At 49.4% G+C, this 19,055-nt stretch overlaps 1 protein-coding gene across 3 annotated transcripts in view; it reads left to right on the top strand.

Moving 5' to 3' along the window:
* Erg (ETS transcription factor ERG) overlaps positions 1–19,055 on the top strand; it is a 257,702-nt gene that overhangs the window by 182,252 nt on the left and 56,395 nt on the right. For all 3 annotated transcript variants that reach the window (XM_045150261.1, XM_004654483.2, XM_045150262.1), the window contains one exon: positions 6,908–7,125. In XM_045150261.1, coding sequence (XP_045006196.1) covers positions 6,908–7,125 — 218 coding nt within the window. The remainder of the gene's footprint in view (positions 1–6,907; positions 7,126–19,055) is intronic.

Below are 19,055 nucleotides of genomic sequence, written 5' to 3'. Positions count from 1 at the left end.
CAAACAAGCAGGACTATGTAAAACTGGAGATGCTGTACAGATACTCTAAGCATGACGGTGACAATGAGAAGCAAAAGGGAAAGAGGAATTGGATGCAAAGAGCTGAAGCAGACCGTGAGGGGCTCAGCTGCCTCCTTTCGCACACCCATGTATGTTTGTTTGCATGCACATGTTCACACTTTCATTCCTCTCAGAAGGAAAGAAGCGTATTGAGGAGGAGGACAGAGTGTTTTCTTGTGGAGGGGATAAGAAGCCATTACCATCGGCCATATTGTTGCTATGTTTTTTTTTTTTTCGTCAATTAAACTTATTTTTATTGACCCATAAGACACAGAACTTGTTAATATAAGTGTTTTCCTTATGATGTACACACACACACACACACACACACACACACACACATACACACTGTACAATCAGGTTAAACGTGGGTGAGCCCCCAAACCTTATTCCTTAACTGACTAAATGACCTTTTCCATGCTGAATAGTTCTGGCTCTTTCTCTTCCCTGTACATTCAAAGACCATCCTGCATACCACCTTGAAAGCAAACGGAATTACTTTAAATCTCAGTTGTGGGGTTTCTTAATTTCCTCTGGCCCACATAATCATTTAAGTCATTTTTATATTATGTGAGCATGACTATTTCTACCAAGTTCAAGCTTTTTCACATCTTTAGGCTTTCTGCTTCTTGGTGGAATACTCGTCTCCTTATGGTGGAAAAGCTTATTTTCTGTAAAGCCACGTTTTGTTCTCTCCTCCCTCCCCAATTGGTGTCTACTACCTAGCGTTTCTCGCTTAAGACCATGTGGGTTAAAAGTAAGACCTCTCTGTCGTGTTTTGTGACAGTATGGCCGCAGGCAGTTTCAGGTGGCTTCCGCACCCCACTCAGTCACGCCCCAAAGCATGGTGGACGTGTGTGAGCCCCACTTGTAGAATGGTGACAGAACTCTAATGTCTAATGTCACTTCCTGACTTAATTGTATGGTTAATATGAGCATCGGCGAGTGAGAGATGCCAAGAAATTGCCTTGATGCTAGAAGCACATACACAGACATGAGAGAGAGAGAGAGAGAGAGAGAGAGAGAGAGAGAGAGAGAGAGAGAGAGAGAGGAGGCCCTGAAAATTCCTAGATATTTATTATTTACTTATCTTGTTATATAGCCCAAGCTTTCCCAAACTTGCTGCTCTCAGTTTTACCAGTGCTGGTATCACAGGCAGGTTGCAAGACACTTGCTCAAGTGTAAGCTGAAATCCAGTGTGTTCAGAGCAAGAAAAATGGGTTTCAGGTCTCCGAAGGGAAGGATTTCACGTAGCCCGTTCTGAAGGGAGGGAGGAGTGCCTTCTTGAATGAGGAAGGAACAGCAGAGGTGGAAAAAGAATTCAGAGTCTCTGTGTTGATGAGGCAACATCTACCTCAGTAGGCAGGTGAAAGATAAATAAATGAAATCTCTGTAAAGTGCTCTTTTTCTTGTTTCTTTTGCTCCCTGTGTGTTTGTATGTGCGTGGACGTACTACGTGTGCGTGTGCATGTACGTGTGTGCACACAAACGGGAGGGCCGGAGGTCAACATCGGGTGTCTTCCTCAGTCCGTGTCCACTTCGGAGTTGAGACAGGGCTTTTGCTGAACCCAGAGATCACCAGTTAGGCTAGACTGGCTTGCCTCCTGCCCCCGCCTTCCCAGAGATGGGATTAGAGGCATGTGCTGTCACACCCAACATTTGCATGGGCTCTAGGGATTGAGCTCAGATCTGTGCTGTGGCAGCTAGTGTTATGTCCACTGAGCCATCTCCCCAGCAATTCATGTGCTCTATTCATGCAGGTGAGGAGGCTCTCTGCTTCCTTATTTTTGTTTATTAATGCATGTGCATGCGCATGGGCATATGTGTAGAGATGGGCATTCATGTGTACGCCTCCATGTGTGTGTCTCCACAACAGTCCTGGGTCTCATTCTCTTCGTGCCAGGCTGGTATTACACATTGTAAATTGTTTGATACTGAAGTGATACCATATTGGGGAAATACGTACGTTCCTTAGATGGACTTTGTTTGCCTATATACATTTTCCTTTGAGGTTAATCCAAGATATATATATATATATATATATATATATATATATATATATATGTATATATGTTTTTTTGAAAGCCTAAAATAGCTATGTGTTAAATTAGAAAAATGTGAACACAAAGCTAGAAACTGCATTTAACACATGATGTTCATGCTTGCTCCTTGGAAGAATTGAGAAAGGCAGGAAGGAATAGCAAGAAACAACAGAAATATTTACACCCAGCCTGACCAGGCATCTTGACCTTACAGGATTTGCGTTGCTTGCATGTTATAGGCGCACACCAGGTCAAAGTCTCGTTGCTGAACCTAGACTGCGTGTCAGTAACATGCATGTGGAGAATGACAACGCCTCCTGCAGGCCTGGACCTTGTCGCCAGGCTGAAAGTGTGGACCAGAGCAGAGCTTCCTGTTGATGTGTTGCATGTTTTGCCTCTGTGGTTATCTCCCCTTCCAAATGTGATACGGGGTTAGATTTTTAGGCTGCCACTGGTGTAGGGTGAGACTGGTATCCTGGGTAGATGGGCTCCCCAGGATGGAGCTATCCAGGGCTGCTGTAAGCTAGCATCTTCAAGCACGACCTTGTTCTTATGATGCTCACTCTCCTGAACCTGACCATTTGTTTCTCATAATTGTCAAAACTCATCGTGGCACATGAGCGTTGAGGAAACTGAAGACCGGTTTGGGAACCCAGCTCCCTGGAGGTTGACATTGGCCGGCTTCCTAGTTTTTGAAAGGCATTCGAGGACCATCCCTTGCTTACGCCCCCACCCCCCCGACCCCCACTGCTCCAGCTGTGGCAGAGAGCTGGCTCTGTGAGATTTTCTTTTTCCTATTTCAACAATTGATCGCTCCCAAAGTTTCAAGAAAATTTAAGTGTGATGGATTCTTAATAATCCATGGGGATCACAAATTAGAACCAAATTTGTGCTGAGACCCTGGTTGTCTGTTTCACTGGAATAAACCTAACAGAACACTCATCTGTTGCTGGAAGGGTTCAGCATCCCTGAGGTCTTGCGGTGGAAACACCAGTATGCATAGAAGGCGTGTTTGAAGTTTTGCTTCGTTTTTCCCTCTACTTTGGAAGCTTTTTTTTTTTTTTTTTTTTTGTGCACATGTTCAGTTTATTTTTCTTTCTTTTATGTTTTTGTTTTTTGAGGTAGAGTTTCACTCTAGCCCAGGCTGATCTGGAATTTACTATGTAGTCCCAGGGTGGCCTCGATCTCTTGGTGATCCTCCTACCTCTGCCTCCCGAGTGCTGGGATTAAAGGTGCGCACCGCTACGCGCAGCCGTATTCAGTTTCTTGAACAGGCATGCTCACTTTAACCTTACAGCAGGAAATAGAGTCTAGTTGAGTCTTTTCCTTGTCTGGAACCCTAAGTCAACTGCTGTCCCATGACCAGCACCATAAAGATGGCCCTCCTGTGTCACGAACACTCTCAGTACTCAAAGACTGGTAATAGACACTGGAATACCAACGTCGCAGTACGTTTTGTTTGGCGGAAATTTGCTTAGAACTGATGTGTTTCTCATAAATTCAGAAAAAAAAGTGGCCTTGGGAGGCAGCCACTGCTCACATCAGATTACCTCAATTTTCCTGGAGCTACAGAAAAAAAAAACACCCCCCCCACCCGCAACTGGCACACACCAATCTAAAAGTTCAGGTCTTTTTATAGTAACAAGGAGGCAGGCGTATTAAATTATGATGCCACATTTATGCCAGGTTGGACTTATTTTTTTTTTTTTTTAAATTCTGGGTTATAAAGCAACCCAGGCCACTCCCTTGTGGCTAGCTGGAGGTTGAGAAAGAGTGGCCTTTCCATGTCAAGACCTCTGCAGACGCCTGGGCAGGTAGGCAGGCACTGAGAGAGGCAGGTGAATTGGACAAAGGAGGAAAGTGAGGAAGTGTGGACGTCATCCCAAACCAACACCAGGAAGTTCCTCCAGGCCTAATGGCAGTGACCACAGACCTGTGCCTAGCCCTCCTCCCTACTCAGCCCCTGTCCACGTTCATCTCTCCATCCTGACACGCTTGGAGTTCTTTTCCATTGCAGTCCTCAGACTGGCAGGCAAGGAAGCCCCAGCGAGCCAGGCTCTGTCACGCAGACTTGAGAAAGAAAAGGCTAAGCCTGAGTATGTTGTCTGTTGGTCAAACGAGGAACAAAGCTATGCAGTATGGATGGAGGCTTTCTGTGAGCAGTTAAGCTCCGGGACCATTTTCACTGAGACATGTCTCTGGAACTGTCTTTTGGCTTTGTGTAAGCCCCCCCCCCCCTTCTGCACCGTAATGCTCTGTGTGTGTGTGTGTGTCAGAGGACAATTTTGGGGTGTCAGTTCTTCCGCCTGGTTGGAGGCCCCTAAGGGCTCTCTTTGCTGATTGCCCCTGCAGTACCAGATGAGCTGGTTTATAAGCTTCGGGATATTCGTGACCCCCCTCCCATTGCCGTAGGTGCCGCAGGAGTACATCTGTATGTTTGCAGCTTGTGTCTGGCTGTATGGATTCACGTGGGTTCTGGCGATCTGAACTCTCTCATCAGGTTTGCATGAGCGCTTTGAACCACTGAGCCTTCTTGCCAGCTCCCGTGGGCGTTTCCTTTTCTCTTTCTGTGGAGAAGGTGGACAGAGCAGCTTTCCTTTTGAAATAACTGGTCCTGAAGCTTCGCCACTTACTGAATCTTTCCCCGCTGATCCGCTGAGCAGTGGAGTCATTGCTTTTGATATTCAGTGCCAAATCACCTTTTCATCTTTTATCAGCGTTCACTTGGAGAAGAAAGTAAAGATGGGAAGGGATGAAGCCCTTCTTACCGCTGGCATTTCTAAAGTTCCCCCCTGCCCTCCTAAATCGATCTCAATTAACTTTGATTTCTTTCTTTAGAAACCCACGTGTTGAAATAATGCTTTGCCAGATGTGAGAACAGACTCCTTCCCTGGGCGAACACACACTTAGGCCTTGTTTCAGCTTGAATAATTTGGCCCTTCCCCTCCCCCATCTCATGCTGCATTTATTGGCCCAATCTCTGTTTGCAGGATCTCTTACTTCACCTTCGAGCTAGACTAATTGATAGGTTAATATTTTTTTTTTGTTGCTGTTGTATTCAAGATCTTTTCATTTTTATTTGTGATTTTATTTGTGCCTGTCCCTCATATATAATAACCTGGGTTTTATTTTGTCCAATTTCAGATATAAATCACACATTTATTCATGCGTCTTGTCATCTGAGGGCCAAAGCTAACATTACATAGTACGTTATTTTCCCCAAACCTTGCTGAAGTCCTCAGGCCCAGCAGGGAAGAGAAGCAGCTGCCAGCCTTGTGGGCTCTTCTGGAAGAGCAAATCCTCCACTCTGCTGTGGGCAGGGAGGGCGGCTGCCCAGTGAAATCTTTCAAGGTGCTATCATGTTTGCCTTACGTGTTAGCCCGACTCCACTGGGTAGGTGGTGTGGGTTGGACTTTGAGGGATGAGAACTGAATTCATGCCCTGGGTACAGTGGGACTCAAAGAAACAGCCTTGTCATTCAGATTCCTGACACCCAGGGTGCCCGCTGCCTGCCACCCGCCCTCTCCTTCTGGACTGTGACCTGACGCTATTCCATTTGTGGATGGGACTGTGTTGTGTACTTAAGGTGTTTTTCCCCACTTTTCTCCCGAGCATCTGATTTTGGCTTTCTGACTCGCACAATCCATGTTTCCCCTACCTTGCTCTTTTCCAAAGTGACTTCGGGATTGTAATGAAGCCAAAGCCAAGGGTTACCTGTGGCCAGATATCCAACCACCCTGCTGAGAGCTAGCCAGGCGCGGAGTTCCTTCGTCGGGCCCAGGAACTGAAATAGATATGAGCTGAGCTGTCGCATAGAGGGGTTTTTTTTGTGTGTGTGTGTTGTGTTGTGTTTTTCTGTTCTAGAAACCAAAATTGGATTGTCTTGTAATTGCCCCGCATAGTGGCTGTGCGAAATATCATTCAAGTATTCGAAATTTCCAAATCAAATGTGCCTTTGCTGATTTCACTAGAGGATAGTCACACAGCCATAGCCTCTCTGCTTGTCTGACTTAAAAACCACAAGGAAACCTATTCAATCACAACAGCTTTCTATTTTCTTCTCGCAAATAATGTAGAAGAGCAAAGATATTAATAGAAAGCAAGGAAAGAAAAAAAAAACCTATTTGCTGATCCAGATATTTTAAACATCTTGGTATTTGGAGGCATCTGGGTAATTCAGGGTTTTTTTTTTTTTTGGTTCATTTATCATCCAGATGTTTGCCATCATAGAAGCCCCCACTGGAAGCTTTATTCAGTTAATAACATAAAGGAGGGGGAGCCGTATCTTTGCCTGGTTGTCCTTTGGCGTCCCGTCTCCCCTCACTCTTCTTCTGAGATCTTCTCCTCCCACTATCCTGGGATGGGGCATTCCTGCCAGATGCCTAGGTGTGAGCCTTCATAGTTTTTTTGTGTGTTTTTTTGTTTTTATCTTCATGATCATTCTGCACCCTGTCTGATTGAATTAAACATTGCATTTGTCAAATAATGACACATGCAATTGGATGTCTTCTAAGACCTTTGAAATTCAACTTCCTTGCGTTAAGATTAAAGTGGGTATTATCTGCCCTCCCTCAGCAGAGGCTGGGAGGCTCCAAGACCCACAAGCCAACGATTTTTAGGCTGGGCAGCTTCGACTTTCATGGTGTGGACGGAAGAAAGCCAAGGTACTTAATTCTTGCAGAAAGTAGAAAAGTGTTGTCAGAACGACCCAAAAATGTAGTCTTCTAAAAGTGAGAGATGACTGTGGAACCAGTGGCTGTCACTGGGCCATCCTGAGTCTGTCTTCCTTTCTCTTGGGCATCCAGGAGGCGTTATCAGTTGTGAGCGAGGACCAGTCGCTATTCGAGTGTGCCTACGGAACGCCACACCTGGCGAAGACGGAGATGACCGCATCCTCTTCCAGTGACTATGGCCAGACCTCCAAGATGAGCCCACGGGTCCCCCAACAGGACTGGCTGTCTCAACCCCCAGCTAGGGTCACCATCAAGATGGAGTGCAACCCTAGCCAGGTGAACGGCTCCAGGTAAGAGGTGCTGGCCCTGCTCCTTGCTCCTCGCCCATCTAACCAACCTGCAGAGGAGCAGAGTGGAAATTCTTCGCTCTGTCGTCAACATGGTTTCAGAAAGTGAGGCAGGCCACCGCATAGTGACATTGGACACTTCTGAGAACAATGTGTTCTCTAGTGGTTTTGTGCTGAGGACGGAGGCTATAAACTCGGTAGTATATTTACCAAAAGCTCTCTTTGAAGACATTGGCATCCAATTTTGTTTCCCAGGCATGAGGGCTGGGAGGGGATGGGCCTTGTTCACATATGGCAGAATTAATCTCTGTGGTTTTATTGCCTGGAAAATATTGCTGCCTTGTTTTATGTTACTTTTTAATGGAGGGAGAGTGTCAGCTAGCGGCCAGACAGTGTAGCATCTGTCTAAGCCATTTGACTTTGCTCCTGGGTCTACTTTGTGTGTCCTTATCCTCGCCTTCTGTCCCTGCTTGTCCTTTCTATTCATGCACATTGCTTTTGTCCCCAGTATGCTCAAGGCCAGATCCAGTGTGTTCCCACAGCTGTTGTTTCCTGAGTTTGTCATCTTAAGGTGGCTGTCACTTAGAATGCAATTCTCAAATACTCACGTGTCCCTAGTACACCAAAGCTTTCATGACCTGGAGATTTTGAAAAGTGACATTAATTTACATTATAATATGCTATCGCATTTCATATGGGGGGGGGGAAAGAACGTAAAACCTCAGAATGAAGAGAGGACAATTTCTTTGAAATGTTCTATAATTTATGTTCCTACGTGAAGTCATGAATGAGAACGTGGGACTGGGCGGATGGCTCAGGCTTGAGGACCTGAGTTGGGGATCCCCAGCCCCTTGTAAAATGCCGGCCATTTGGGTGTGCACCTGTAATCCCAGCGCTGGGGAGGTGGAGATAGGAAACCCTGGGGCTCCCTAGCCAGCTAGTCTAGCTGAATAGATGAGCTCCAGGTTCAGTGAGAGACCTTGTCTCAAGAACAAGGTAGAGAGCCGTCAAGGGAGTGATCCGCTCTAGTCTCTGGCCTCCACGTGCTCCTGCATGCGTGTGCATGTTCTGCCTGTCTCTCTCTCTCTGTCATCGTAAGTGCAGTTCCCATTTCCCTGTGCTTTGCTACATGCAAAGCCCCTTTATAAAGCCGCTGACCAAGGCCCATCCTCATGTGATGGATAGGAACCCATGAGTAGGTGTTTGCGGGCTAACCCAGCATCACCATTTAAAGGGACTTGGGGCGGGGGGGGGGGAGCTGGGGAGATGGCTCAATAATTAAGGACACTGGCTTGCAAACCCTGCTGGCCCAGGGTTCAATCCCCTACCGACCCACACAGAGCTGAATGGGCCATTGTTTGCAGTGGCAAGAGACTAACACATAGGCAAATAAATTAAATAAAATGGTTTTTCAAAAAGGAGATGTGGAATTTGGGTCTTGGACTCCACACTCGCAACATTTTCCACCCTGCAGCTATCAGAGGACCTCTTTGTTATGCTTATGCTTTGATGCTAATTATGTCTACCTGCCAAGTTGTATAGGTACTGGAGAACTGCGTCAGCTGCTGGTGCGTGTTAGCCACGGTGCCAAGTCCCAGTGCAGCGAGGCTACGAGGCGATGTGGGGAGGCGGGTGAGGCTGGGCTCTTCTGGACTCTGAGCAGTCTGCCACTTCTATGTGCCTCTCAGCATCTTACTTTTAAAAAAAAAAAGCTTATGTAATTTTTGTCAAAGACAGGCTCTCACTGTGTAGCCTACATTGGCCTTGAACTCACTATGAAGTCAAGGATGACCTTGACCTTCTAGTCCTCCGACCTCCACTTCCTGAGCGCCGGGATTACAGGAGGGGGCCACCACGCCTCACTTCTCTTTTTCTGGAAGGTAGGAGCGGTGTATGAGTCACTTAGGTGGAATTTGTCTTGTTCACATCACGAGATGCGTTCCTGGGCTGAGGGATGTTAATCAGCTTCTCCAGGAAAACAGACCTCTAGGGTCCTTGAATATTTTAGAACCTTTATTGTAAGGACTTGTCTCTCACAGTTGCAGGGACTGGTGAGTCTCATTTGTAGGCAGGCTGGCAGCTCAGACAAAGCCCTTGCCACCCAGTGTGCGTCCCAGAGTTCATATCCTCAGCACCCATGTCATTGCCGGGGGGGGGGGGTGGCCCGCTGGTCATTTCAGCTCTCCATAGCTGATCCCCGGGGACAAGCTGGTCTAGACAGCTAGACCAGCCAAGTCAGTGAATTCTGGGTTCAACTGAGAGACCCTGTCCGAATAGACATTGATCAAGGAAGATACCCAGTGACCAACTCTGGCCTACACACCCTCTCTCTCTCACACACACTCTCACACACACACACATACTCTCACACTCGTGTGCACACACAAGTGAGCACCCATACACATATGTGCACCCACATACATATAAACATGCACAGACGCATATATGAGAGCCAGGCTATGGCGAGAGAACGAGGTAAGGAGAGACAGAGTGAGAATGACGAGCTGCAGGAAGTCTGAAAGGACCTTGGCAGAAAGGGTTCAAGATACTGGGAAGTCACTTGTTTTGAGTAAATGGCTCTTGCTGCTAAATCCTATGCGCAGGGTTGGACGCTCTGCCCGTGGTTGGCGGTATCTGCTTCTGAAAGGTGAAGAGGCCGCCCACTCCGCTGAGTGCAACCCGCTCATGTGGAAGGGTTGGCAGAGCGGGTTGTGTTTGGATGACTCACAGGACCGGGTGCCCGAGCTCTCTCAGGGTGGGAGCCCTTAGGGCAAGATGCATTCTAAGGTTTCCTTCTTCCTAGGCTGATTTCTACCCACGGGCAGTGCAGCTGTGGGGAGGGGGGCGCTGGGAGAGGAGAGAAGGGCCTCTGGCCAAGGGACCCACTGGTGATCTCCAGCTGGTGTGCCTGTGCCCAGCTATAGGAAGCCCAGGCTGGATGGAGTGAACCTCTGAAAGGAGACCAAGCGAGAAGGCGAGAATAGCATCGGGGAAGGAGGTGCTCCTTGTTCTTACGGAGTGACGCTGAATCTCAAATCCACTGCTGTGGCTGCCGGGGAGCAGCCAACTCTACATCTCTTCCCGTGGCCTGCGCTTCCCTCGATCTGTGGCTGCACCGCTCGCCCAGCTGGATGGAATGGGGTGGCCTTTGCAGTCTACCATGGCTTCCTAGGACCTCGGGATGAGACAACCTTGAACTCAGGTCTCCAAGAACGATGTGAGAGCGGGCACAGGCAGGTCCCCCATCCAGGGGGAGACCAGGGAGGCTCTCTGGGGTTCCTCTGAGGAGGTGAAAAGGCTGGAGCTTGCCAGGGCGTTCTTTCTAGGAGAGGACTCCTGCCCGTGGCCCTGCTTTGAGGAGCAGCCATTGTACTTCCAGCTCTTCCAGCCTCCCAGGTCTCCAAGACTACCTTGCATCCTCTCATCCTCCCATCATAGTTTATTTGTTTGAGACAAGCCCAACAGTCTGACCATTTTTAAAAGTATTTTATGTTCAGTTATTTATTTGACATATATATATATATATATATGCAGGGAAATAGAGATTGAGAGAGAGAGAATGGGCACGCCAGGGCCTCCAGCCGCTGCAAACCAACTTCTGGTGTCTGTGCCCCCTTCTGCATCTGGCTTACATGGGTCATGAGGAGTCAAATCTGGGCCCTTTGGGTTTGCAGGCAAATGCCTTAACCGCTAAGCCATCTCTCCAGCCCAAGTCTGGCCATTTTTTTTTTTTTATGAGAGACAGAGGGAGAATTGGCATGCCAGGGCCTCCAGCCACCACAGTCAAATTCCAGACATGTGCCATCTTGTGCACATGTACACCCTTGCACACATCTGGCTTATGTGGGACCTGGAGAGTCGAACATGGGTCTTTGGGCTTCACAGGCAAGCGCCTTAATCGCTAAGCCATCTCTCCAGCCCCCACCATAGGTTTTTTGTTGTTAGATGCAGACCAACTCTTGAAGGAAATGGTACTAGCAGCGACACAGATGTCAGCCAGTTCCCAAACTCCATCGTTCCCTAGTCCAAGAGTGTTATATGGGATTCAAGGTTTGGCAGATGTTAGACCTTCTTTGTAAAAGGGAACATTCATTAACTAGGCCTGGCTTTCCTCAGTGCAGTGACCCTTGAGTTTGTGGAGATTCAGGGATGTTAATCAGCTTCTCCAGGAAAACAGACCTCTAGGGTCCTTGAATATTTTAAAACCTTTATTGTAAGGACTTGTCTCTCACAGTTGCAGGGACTGGTGAGTCTCATTTGTAGGCAGGCTGGCAGCTCAGGCAGGATTTCTATGCTGTAGTCTTGAGGCAGAATTTCTTCTCCCTACCCAAAAAAAAAAAAAGTCATATTTTGTTCTCTAAGGCCCACTTGATTAAACAAATCACTCTTAGTTCAGATCAACTGATTGTAGGCATGAGCCACCTCTGAAACATCCCTTCATGCCTAGATTAGCTTTCCATGCAGTCACTGGGTGAGGGAGCCTAGTCAGGCTGACCCAAGAACCTGACCACCGTGCTGAACGCTCCCAGGTCCTCCATGATGGTAGGTGGTGCATGGAGTCATTCAGTGTCCTCCTGTGCAGACTGCCCTGCCCTGGGAAAACGGATTCTTTGTCATGCAGACGCTCAGCCTGGCTAGGCAGGAAGGTGTGGGGGTCAGGATCAAACAGATGCACCCCCTACACTGGGGGCTTCCAGGCTTTGTGACCCTGAGAAGTGTTGGAGGGTGGGTGAAGGCTCAGAGCCTCTTCAAGGTCTAACAGGCGACCTGAGGACATGGCAGTCCAGGGTGGAGCTGAGGACCCCTTCACCTGCAGGATTAGGGGTGGCTGAGTGGCACATGAAGACCGCCATTCCCAGTCTTCTTCTGGGGTCTGTGAGCGGATCCTGTGCCGTGCAGGCCCAGCCAAAGGTGCCAGGGTGCAGAGACCCTCAGCCATGGGAGGGGGGGAGAACTCTGTACCTGGATGCCAAAGAGTGGGTGTGGTGTGCACCTGACAGTGTCTGGCATTGCCACCTTCTGGTGTCCTGCACATCTAACACGGGGGCCAGAGGTCATGGTGGATGTCTTTCTTAGTTCCCCTCCTCAGTTCGACCCCCACCCAGGGCTGTAGGTTGAACCCAGAGTCCCATGTAAGTTATATATCTCTGAGACACACACTTAGCCGAGGGCCTCATGTTTTTCTCCTTCTTCTTCTTTTTAATTAAAAAAGGTTTACGGGCTGGAGGGATGGCTTAGCAGTTAAGGTGTTTGCCTGCAAAGCAAAAGGACCCACGTTTGATTCCCCAGGACCAACGTTAGCCAGATGCACAAGGGGGCACACGCGTCTGGAGTTCATCTGCAGTGACTAGCGGCCCTGGCGCGCCCATTCTCTCTCTCTCCCCCTCTTTATCTGTCAGATAAATTAATAAATAAAAATAAAATATTTTTTTAAAAAGCTTTATTTAAAAGTTTCCATAATCCCCTCCCAGCACCTTCATTGTTCTCTCTCTTCCACATCCTCTCCACTGAGAACCCTTTTAAAAGTAGTCATTCTTCTATTTGGATGTCTCATTTTTATTATTTTAATTATTTTTTGAGAGAGAGAGAGAGAGAGAGAGAATGGGTGCGCCAGGGCCTTTCAGCCGTGAACAAACTCCAGATGTGTGCGCCCCCTTGTGGCACATGTGCAACATTGAACGCTTCCATCACTGTGTATCTGGCTACATAGGACCTGGAGATTTGAACTTGTATTCTCAGGCTTTGCAGTCAAGTTCCTTAACCGCTAAGCCACCTCTTCAGCCCTGGATGTCTCTCTCTCTCTCTCTCTTTTTTTTTTTTGGCCTCCTCCATCATCCATGATATGTTGATTGGCCCAGCATTATGCAGACCTGGTGCAGGCAATGACAGCCCTGTGAGGTCAAGAATGGGATGATCACATAGTGTCTGGAAGATGGTGTTCCAAAGCACTCCTCCCATCCTTTGGTTCTTGAATTCTGACTGCCCCCTTTGCCCTGTTATTCCTTGAGATGGGGTCTCTCACTGAACCTAGAGATCGCCAATGTGGTTAGACTAGGTAGCCAGTGAGCCCCAAAGATTCCTCATCTCTGCCTTCCAATCCCCAGGATTACAGGTGCGTGCACCACACGCCTGTCATTCTATGTGAGTGCTAGGGATCCGAGCTCAGGCCCTCATGCGTGTGCAAACAGACGCTTTACCCTCTCAGCCATCTCCCCAGCCCTCCACGGCTCATTGTAATGGTTCCATGAGCAAAGTGCACTTTGCAGCATTGTTCTAGTCAGAGCAGGGACCTCCTCTGCCTCCACAAGATGGGGGTCTTGGCAGTGACCTGTCAGACCCTATCCATCCACCATTGCATAATGGGCCAAGGGCTTTGAGAGGAGGGCTGGGGGGAGGGACCTCTGGTGGAATGCTGCAAAACCTCAGTTCTGAATGTGCTTACAAGCTCCCGAAATGAAATCCAAGTGGCAAAGCACAATCAATTGCCATTCTAATGGTTTCTATAAAAACATAATAATAATAATAATAATAATAATAATAATAATAATAATAATAATAAGGCAAAGCAAGAGAGAAAGGAGCCACTGCTCTGCGAGCGAGCCAACAGGAAAGCCGTTGCGGGTTTGGCTCGGCCACAGCAGCATTCCCGCAGACACGAAGCTGATCGCACATCGTCGTGTAGACACGGGCTGTCAGCTTGCAGCTTCGGCGGTTCGTGGCGATCTTGCCTCTCCCCTTTCTTCACTCCAGCCTCCCATGCAGGAAACCTCCTGAGGGTTCACTTAAATAGGAAGCTGGTGTTGTGCAAAACCCAAACCAGCTGTTCACCCTACATGCAAAGGACCTTCTGCGGTGCAAGTGCCTACATGTGATGCTCCAGACCTCTGTCAGCCTGCCCTGCTCCCCTGTTTGCAGTGGGGTACACAAGGCTCGTTTTAGAATGGCAAGGCCAGCCAAAGGTACTCTCAGGCATGGCTAAACAAAACTGGAGCCCATGGACAGGCAGTGGACTATTCTCAGTGTAGCTGTTTGCCTAGGTCTTCACATCCCTCAGCTAAGCCAGCCCGATCAAAGGCAGGTGCCTCCCGCAGCTCCGGCCCCTTCCATCCTTGATGGCGAGTCTCTGTGGTCCTCCCGAGGGCTAACTGAAGGCCCTGTGCTGAGCGTCCTACTTCCAGCCCAGCCCCAAAGCCGCCTAGAGCCAGGAGCTCATTGATTATGTTGGGTGAGGGGTCTTCTCGGTTGGCAGTTCTCAAAGTGGGGTCCCGGGGCCAGCACCTGGGAGTTTGCATTCTCTGAGTAGATTCTGGGCTTCTTAGTCAGGAAAGACGCGATCTGGGGACTGGAGGCTGTTTGGAGGAGTCCCGCTGGGAATTCAGAGGCTGAGAAGACAGATAATGCTTTGCTGCACCTTCTGCGGGGAGCAGCCAGGACGCATGCGTGCTGAGCACCGAGAGGGCGCAGAGGCTAGATGACGGGAACTTGCAGAGCTCGGGAGCTGGGGCGGGGCACGGCAGGTGGGCGTTCCTTGCTTGGGAGGTCTGTGCCCGCCCGCCCGCGTGGGGCAGCACCTTCCTGTCCTCCCCAGGGGAGCTTTGCCCAGCAGCCTGAGCTCTGAGAGAACGTGCTCATCTGCTTTTGCCTCTCTGTGTGGCCTAGGAAGGAGACTCGCCATGCGACCTGGGAAGGAGCATCATGACATGACCTGCCTCAATCCAGACTAGATAACGAGATGCATGGATGTGTCGTTTTGGTCAGTCTGCGTGTTTCCATCTGTCCTTCCTTCTCTCTCTTTCGTCTTCACCTTTTCTCTTTTTTCTTTCTCCCTTTCTGTGCGCTTTTCTTTTATTCTTTCTTCTGTTTCTTTCTCCTTCATTCTCTATGTCTTCATTTCTTTCTCTTCCTCTTTCTTTTTTAAAATTTTTGTTTATTATTGATTTATTTATTTGACAGTGACAGGCAGAGAGAGGAATAGGCAGAGAGAGAGAGAGAGAGAGAGAGAGAGAGAGAGAGAGAGAGAGAGGGAATGGGTATGCCAGGGCCTCCAACCACTACAAATGAACTCCAGATGCATGTGCCCCTTTGTGCGTCTGGCTAACGTGGGTCCTGGAGAATTGAGCCTCGAACCAGGGTCCTTAGTCTTCACAGGCAAGCGCTTAACTGCTAGGCCATCTCTCCAGCCCTCTCTCTCTCTCTCTCTCTCTCTCTCTCTTTCTTTATTTCTTCCTTCCTCTCTCTCTCTTTCTTTCATGTGGTTTAAGACCCAGGCTAGCCTCAAGTTTACTATGTAGATTAAGATGGCCTTGAACTTCTGATCCTTCTGTCTCCACTGCCCCAGTCCTGGGATTACAAGTGTGTGGCATCACAGCCAGTGTGTGTGGTGCTGGGATGAGCCCAGGCTGCCCTGCCTGCTAGGCACTCTCCTAGCTGAGCTGCATCCCCAGCCCTTGTAGGAATTAAACCATGCTGTCAGAAATGTGAGGAAGATGGTAGGAAACAAGAAGGGTCATCTGACAGCCTTTGCATGTGGGTACTGGAGCTAAAATTCAGGTCCTCATGCTTGAAATGCAAGCATTCTTACTCTCTGAGCCATCTCCCTAGACGTAGAGACACAAGGGGAAAGTGTGATATTCTCCAGTGACAGAGTGGAGGGTGTGATCTACTTCAGTGACCACGGGAGAGGGTGTGATCCACTTCAGTGACACAGGGGAGGGTGTGATCTACTTCAGTGACACAGGGGTGAGGGTGTGATCCACTTCAGTGACACAGGGGAGAGGGTGTGATCCACTTCAGTGACACAGGGGAGAGGGTGTGATCTACTTCAGTGACACAGGGGTGAGGGTGTGATCTACTTCAGTGACACAGGGGAGAGGGTGTGATCCACTTCAGTGACACAGGGGTGAGGGTGTGATCTACTTCAGTGAAATAGGGGAGAGGGTGTGATCTACTTCAGTGACACAGGGGAGAGGGTGTGATCCACTTCAGTGACACAGGGGTGACGGTGTGATCTACTTCAGTGACATAGGGGAGAGGGCATGATCTAATTCAGTGACACAGAGGTGAGGGTGTGATCCACTTCAGTGACACAGGGGTGAGGGTGTGATCTACTTCAGTGATGCAGGGGAGAGGGTGTGATCCACTTCAGTGACACAGGGGTGAGGGTGTGATCCACTTCAGTGACACAGGGGTGAGGGTGTGATCTACTTCAGTGACACAGGGGTGATGGTGTGATCTACTTCAGTGACACAGGGGTGAGGGTGTGATCCACTTCAGTGACACAGGGAAGAGGGTGTGATCCACTTCAGTGACACAGGGGAGAGGGCGTGATCTACTTCAGTGACACAGGGGTGAGGGTGTGATCTACTTCAGTGACACAGGGGTGAGGGTGTGATCCACTTCAGTGACACAGGGGAGAGGGTGTGATCTACTCCAGTGACATAGGGGAGAGGGTGTGATCTACTTCAGTGACACAGGGGTGAGGGTGTGATCTACTTCAGTGACATAGGGGAGAGGTCGTGATCTACTTCAGTGACACAGGGGTGAGGGTGTGATCTACTTCAGTGACATAGGGGTGAGGGAGTGATCTACTTCAGTGACACAGGGGTGAGGGTGTGATCTACTTCAGTGACATAGGGGTGAGGGTGTGATCTACTTCAGTGACATAGGGGAGAGGGTGTGATCTACTTCAGTGACACAGGGGAGAGGGTGTGATCTACTTCAGTGACACAGGGGAGAGGGCGTGATCTACTTCAGTGACACAGGGGTGAGGGTGTGATCTACTTCAGTGACACAGGGGAGAGGGCGTGATCCACTTCAGTGACACAGGGGAGAGGGTGTGATCTACTTCAGTGACACAGGGGAGAGGGTGTGATCTACTTCAGTGACACAGGGGAGAGGGTGTGATCTACTTCAGTGACACAGGGGAGAGGGTGTGATCTACTTCAGTGACACAGGGGAGAGGGTGTGATCCACTTCAGTGACACAGTGGTGAGGGTGTGATCTACTTCAGTGACACAGGGGAGAGGGTGTGATCCACTTCAGTGACACAGGGGAGAGGGTGTGATCTACTTCAGTGACACAGGGGTGAGGGTGTGATCTACTTCAGTGACACAGGGGAGAGGGTGTGATCTACTTCAGTGACACAGGGGTGATGGTGTGATCTACTTCAGTGACACAGGGGAGAGGGTGTGATCCACTTCAGTGACATAGGGGTGAGGGTGTGATCTACTTCAGTGACATAGGGGAGAGGGTGTGATCTACTTCAGTGACACAGGGGAGAGGGTGTGATCCACTTCAGTGACACAGGGGAGAGGGTGTGATCTACTTCAGTGACACAGGGGAGAGGGTGTGATCTACTTCAGTGACACAGGGGAGAGGGTGTGATCTACTTCAGTGACACAGGGGAGAGGGTGTGATCTACTTCAGTGACACAAGGGAGAGGGTGTGATCCACTTCAGTGACACAGGGGTGACGGTGTGATCTACTTCAGTGACATAGGGGAGAGGGCATGATCTAATTCAGTGACACAGAGGTGAGGGTGTGATCCACTTCAGTGACACAGGGAAGAGGGTGTGATCCACTTCAGTGACACAGGGGAGAGGGCGTGATCTACTTCAGTGACACAGGGGTGAGGGTGTGATCTACTTCAGTGACACAGGGGTGAGGGTGTGATCCACTTCAGTGACACAGGGGAGAGGGTGTGATCTACTCCAGTGACATAGGGGAGAGGGTGTGATCTACTTCAGTGACACAGGGGTGAGGGTGTGATCTACTTCAGTGACATAGGGGAGAGGTCGTGATCTACTTCAGTGACACAGGGGTGAGGGTGTGATCTACTTCAGTGACATAGGGGTGAGGGAGTGATCTACTTCAGTGACACAGGGGTGAGGGTGTGATCTACTTCAGTGACATAGGGGTGAGGGTGTGATCTACTTCAGTGACATAGGGGAGAGGGTGTGATCTACTTCAGTGACACAGGGGAGAGGGTGTGATCTACTTCAGTGACACAGGGGAGAGGGCGTGATCTACTTCAGTGACACAGGGGTGAGGGTGTGATCTACTTCAGTGACACAGGGGAGAGGGCGTGATTAACTTCAGTGACACAGGGGAGAGGGTGTGATCTACTTCAGTGACACAGGGGAGAGGGTGTGATCTACTTCAGTGACACAGGGGAGAGGGTGTGATCTACTTCAGTGACACAGGGGAGAGGGTGTGATCTACTTCAGTGACACAGGGGAGAGGGTGTGATCCACTTCAGTGACACAGTGGTGAGGGTGTGATCTACTTCAGTGACACAGGGGAGAGGGTGTGATCCACTTCAGTGACACAGGGGAGAGGGTGTGATCTACTTCAGTGACACAGGGGTGAGGGTGTGATCTACTTCAGTGACACAGGGGAGAGGGTGTGATCTACTTCAGTGACACAGGGGTGATGGTGTGATCTACTTCAGTGACACAGGGGAGAGGGTGTGATCCACTTCAGTGACATAGGGGTGAGGGTGTGATCTACTTCAGTGACATAGGGGAGAGGGTGTGATCTACTTCAGTGACACAGGGGAGAGGGTGTGATCTACTTCAGTGACACAGGGGAGAGGGTGTGATCTACTTCAGTGACACAGGGGAGAGGGTGTGATCTACTTCAGTGACACAGGGGAGAGGGTGTGATCTACTTCAGTGACACAGGGGAGAGGGTGTGATCTACTTCAGTGACACAAGGGAGAGGGTGTGATCCACTTCAGTGACACAGGGGTGACGGTGTGATCTACTTCAGTGACATAGGGGAGAGGGCATGATCTAATTCAGTGACACAGAGGTGAGGGTGTGATCCACTTCAGTGACACAGGGGTGAGGGTGTGATCTACTTCAGTGACGCATGGGAGAGGGTGTGATCCACTTTAGTGACACAGGGGTGAGGGTGTGATCCACTTCAGTGAC

Source organism: Jaculus jaculus, chromosome 5 (genome assembly GCF_020740685.1).
Source record: "Jaculus jaculus isolate mJacJac1 chromosome 5, mJacJac1.mat.Y.cur, whole genome shotgun sequence".
NCBI lineage: Eukaryota > Metazoa > Chordata > Mammalia > Rodentia > Dipodidae > Jaculus > Jaculus jaculus.
This window is presented reverse-complemented; position numbering and strand designations above follow the sequence as displayed.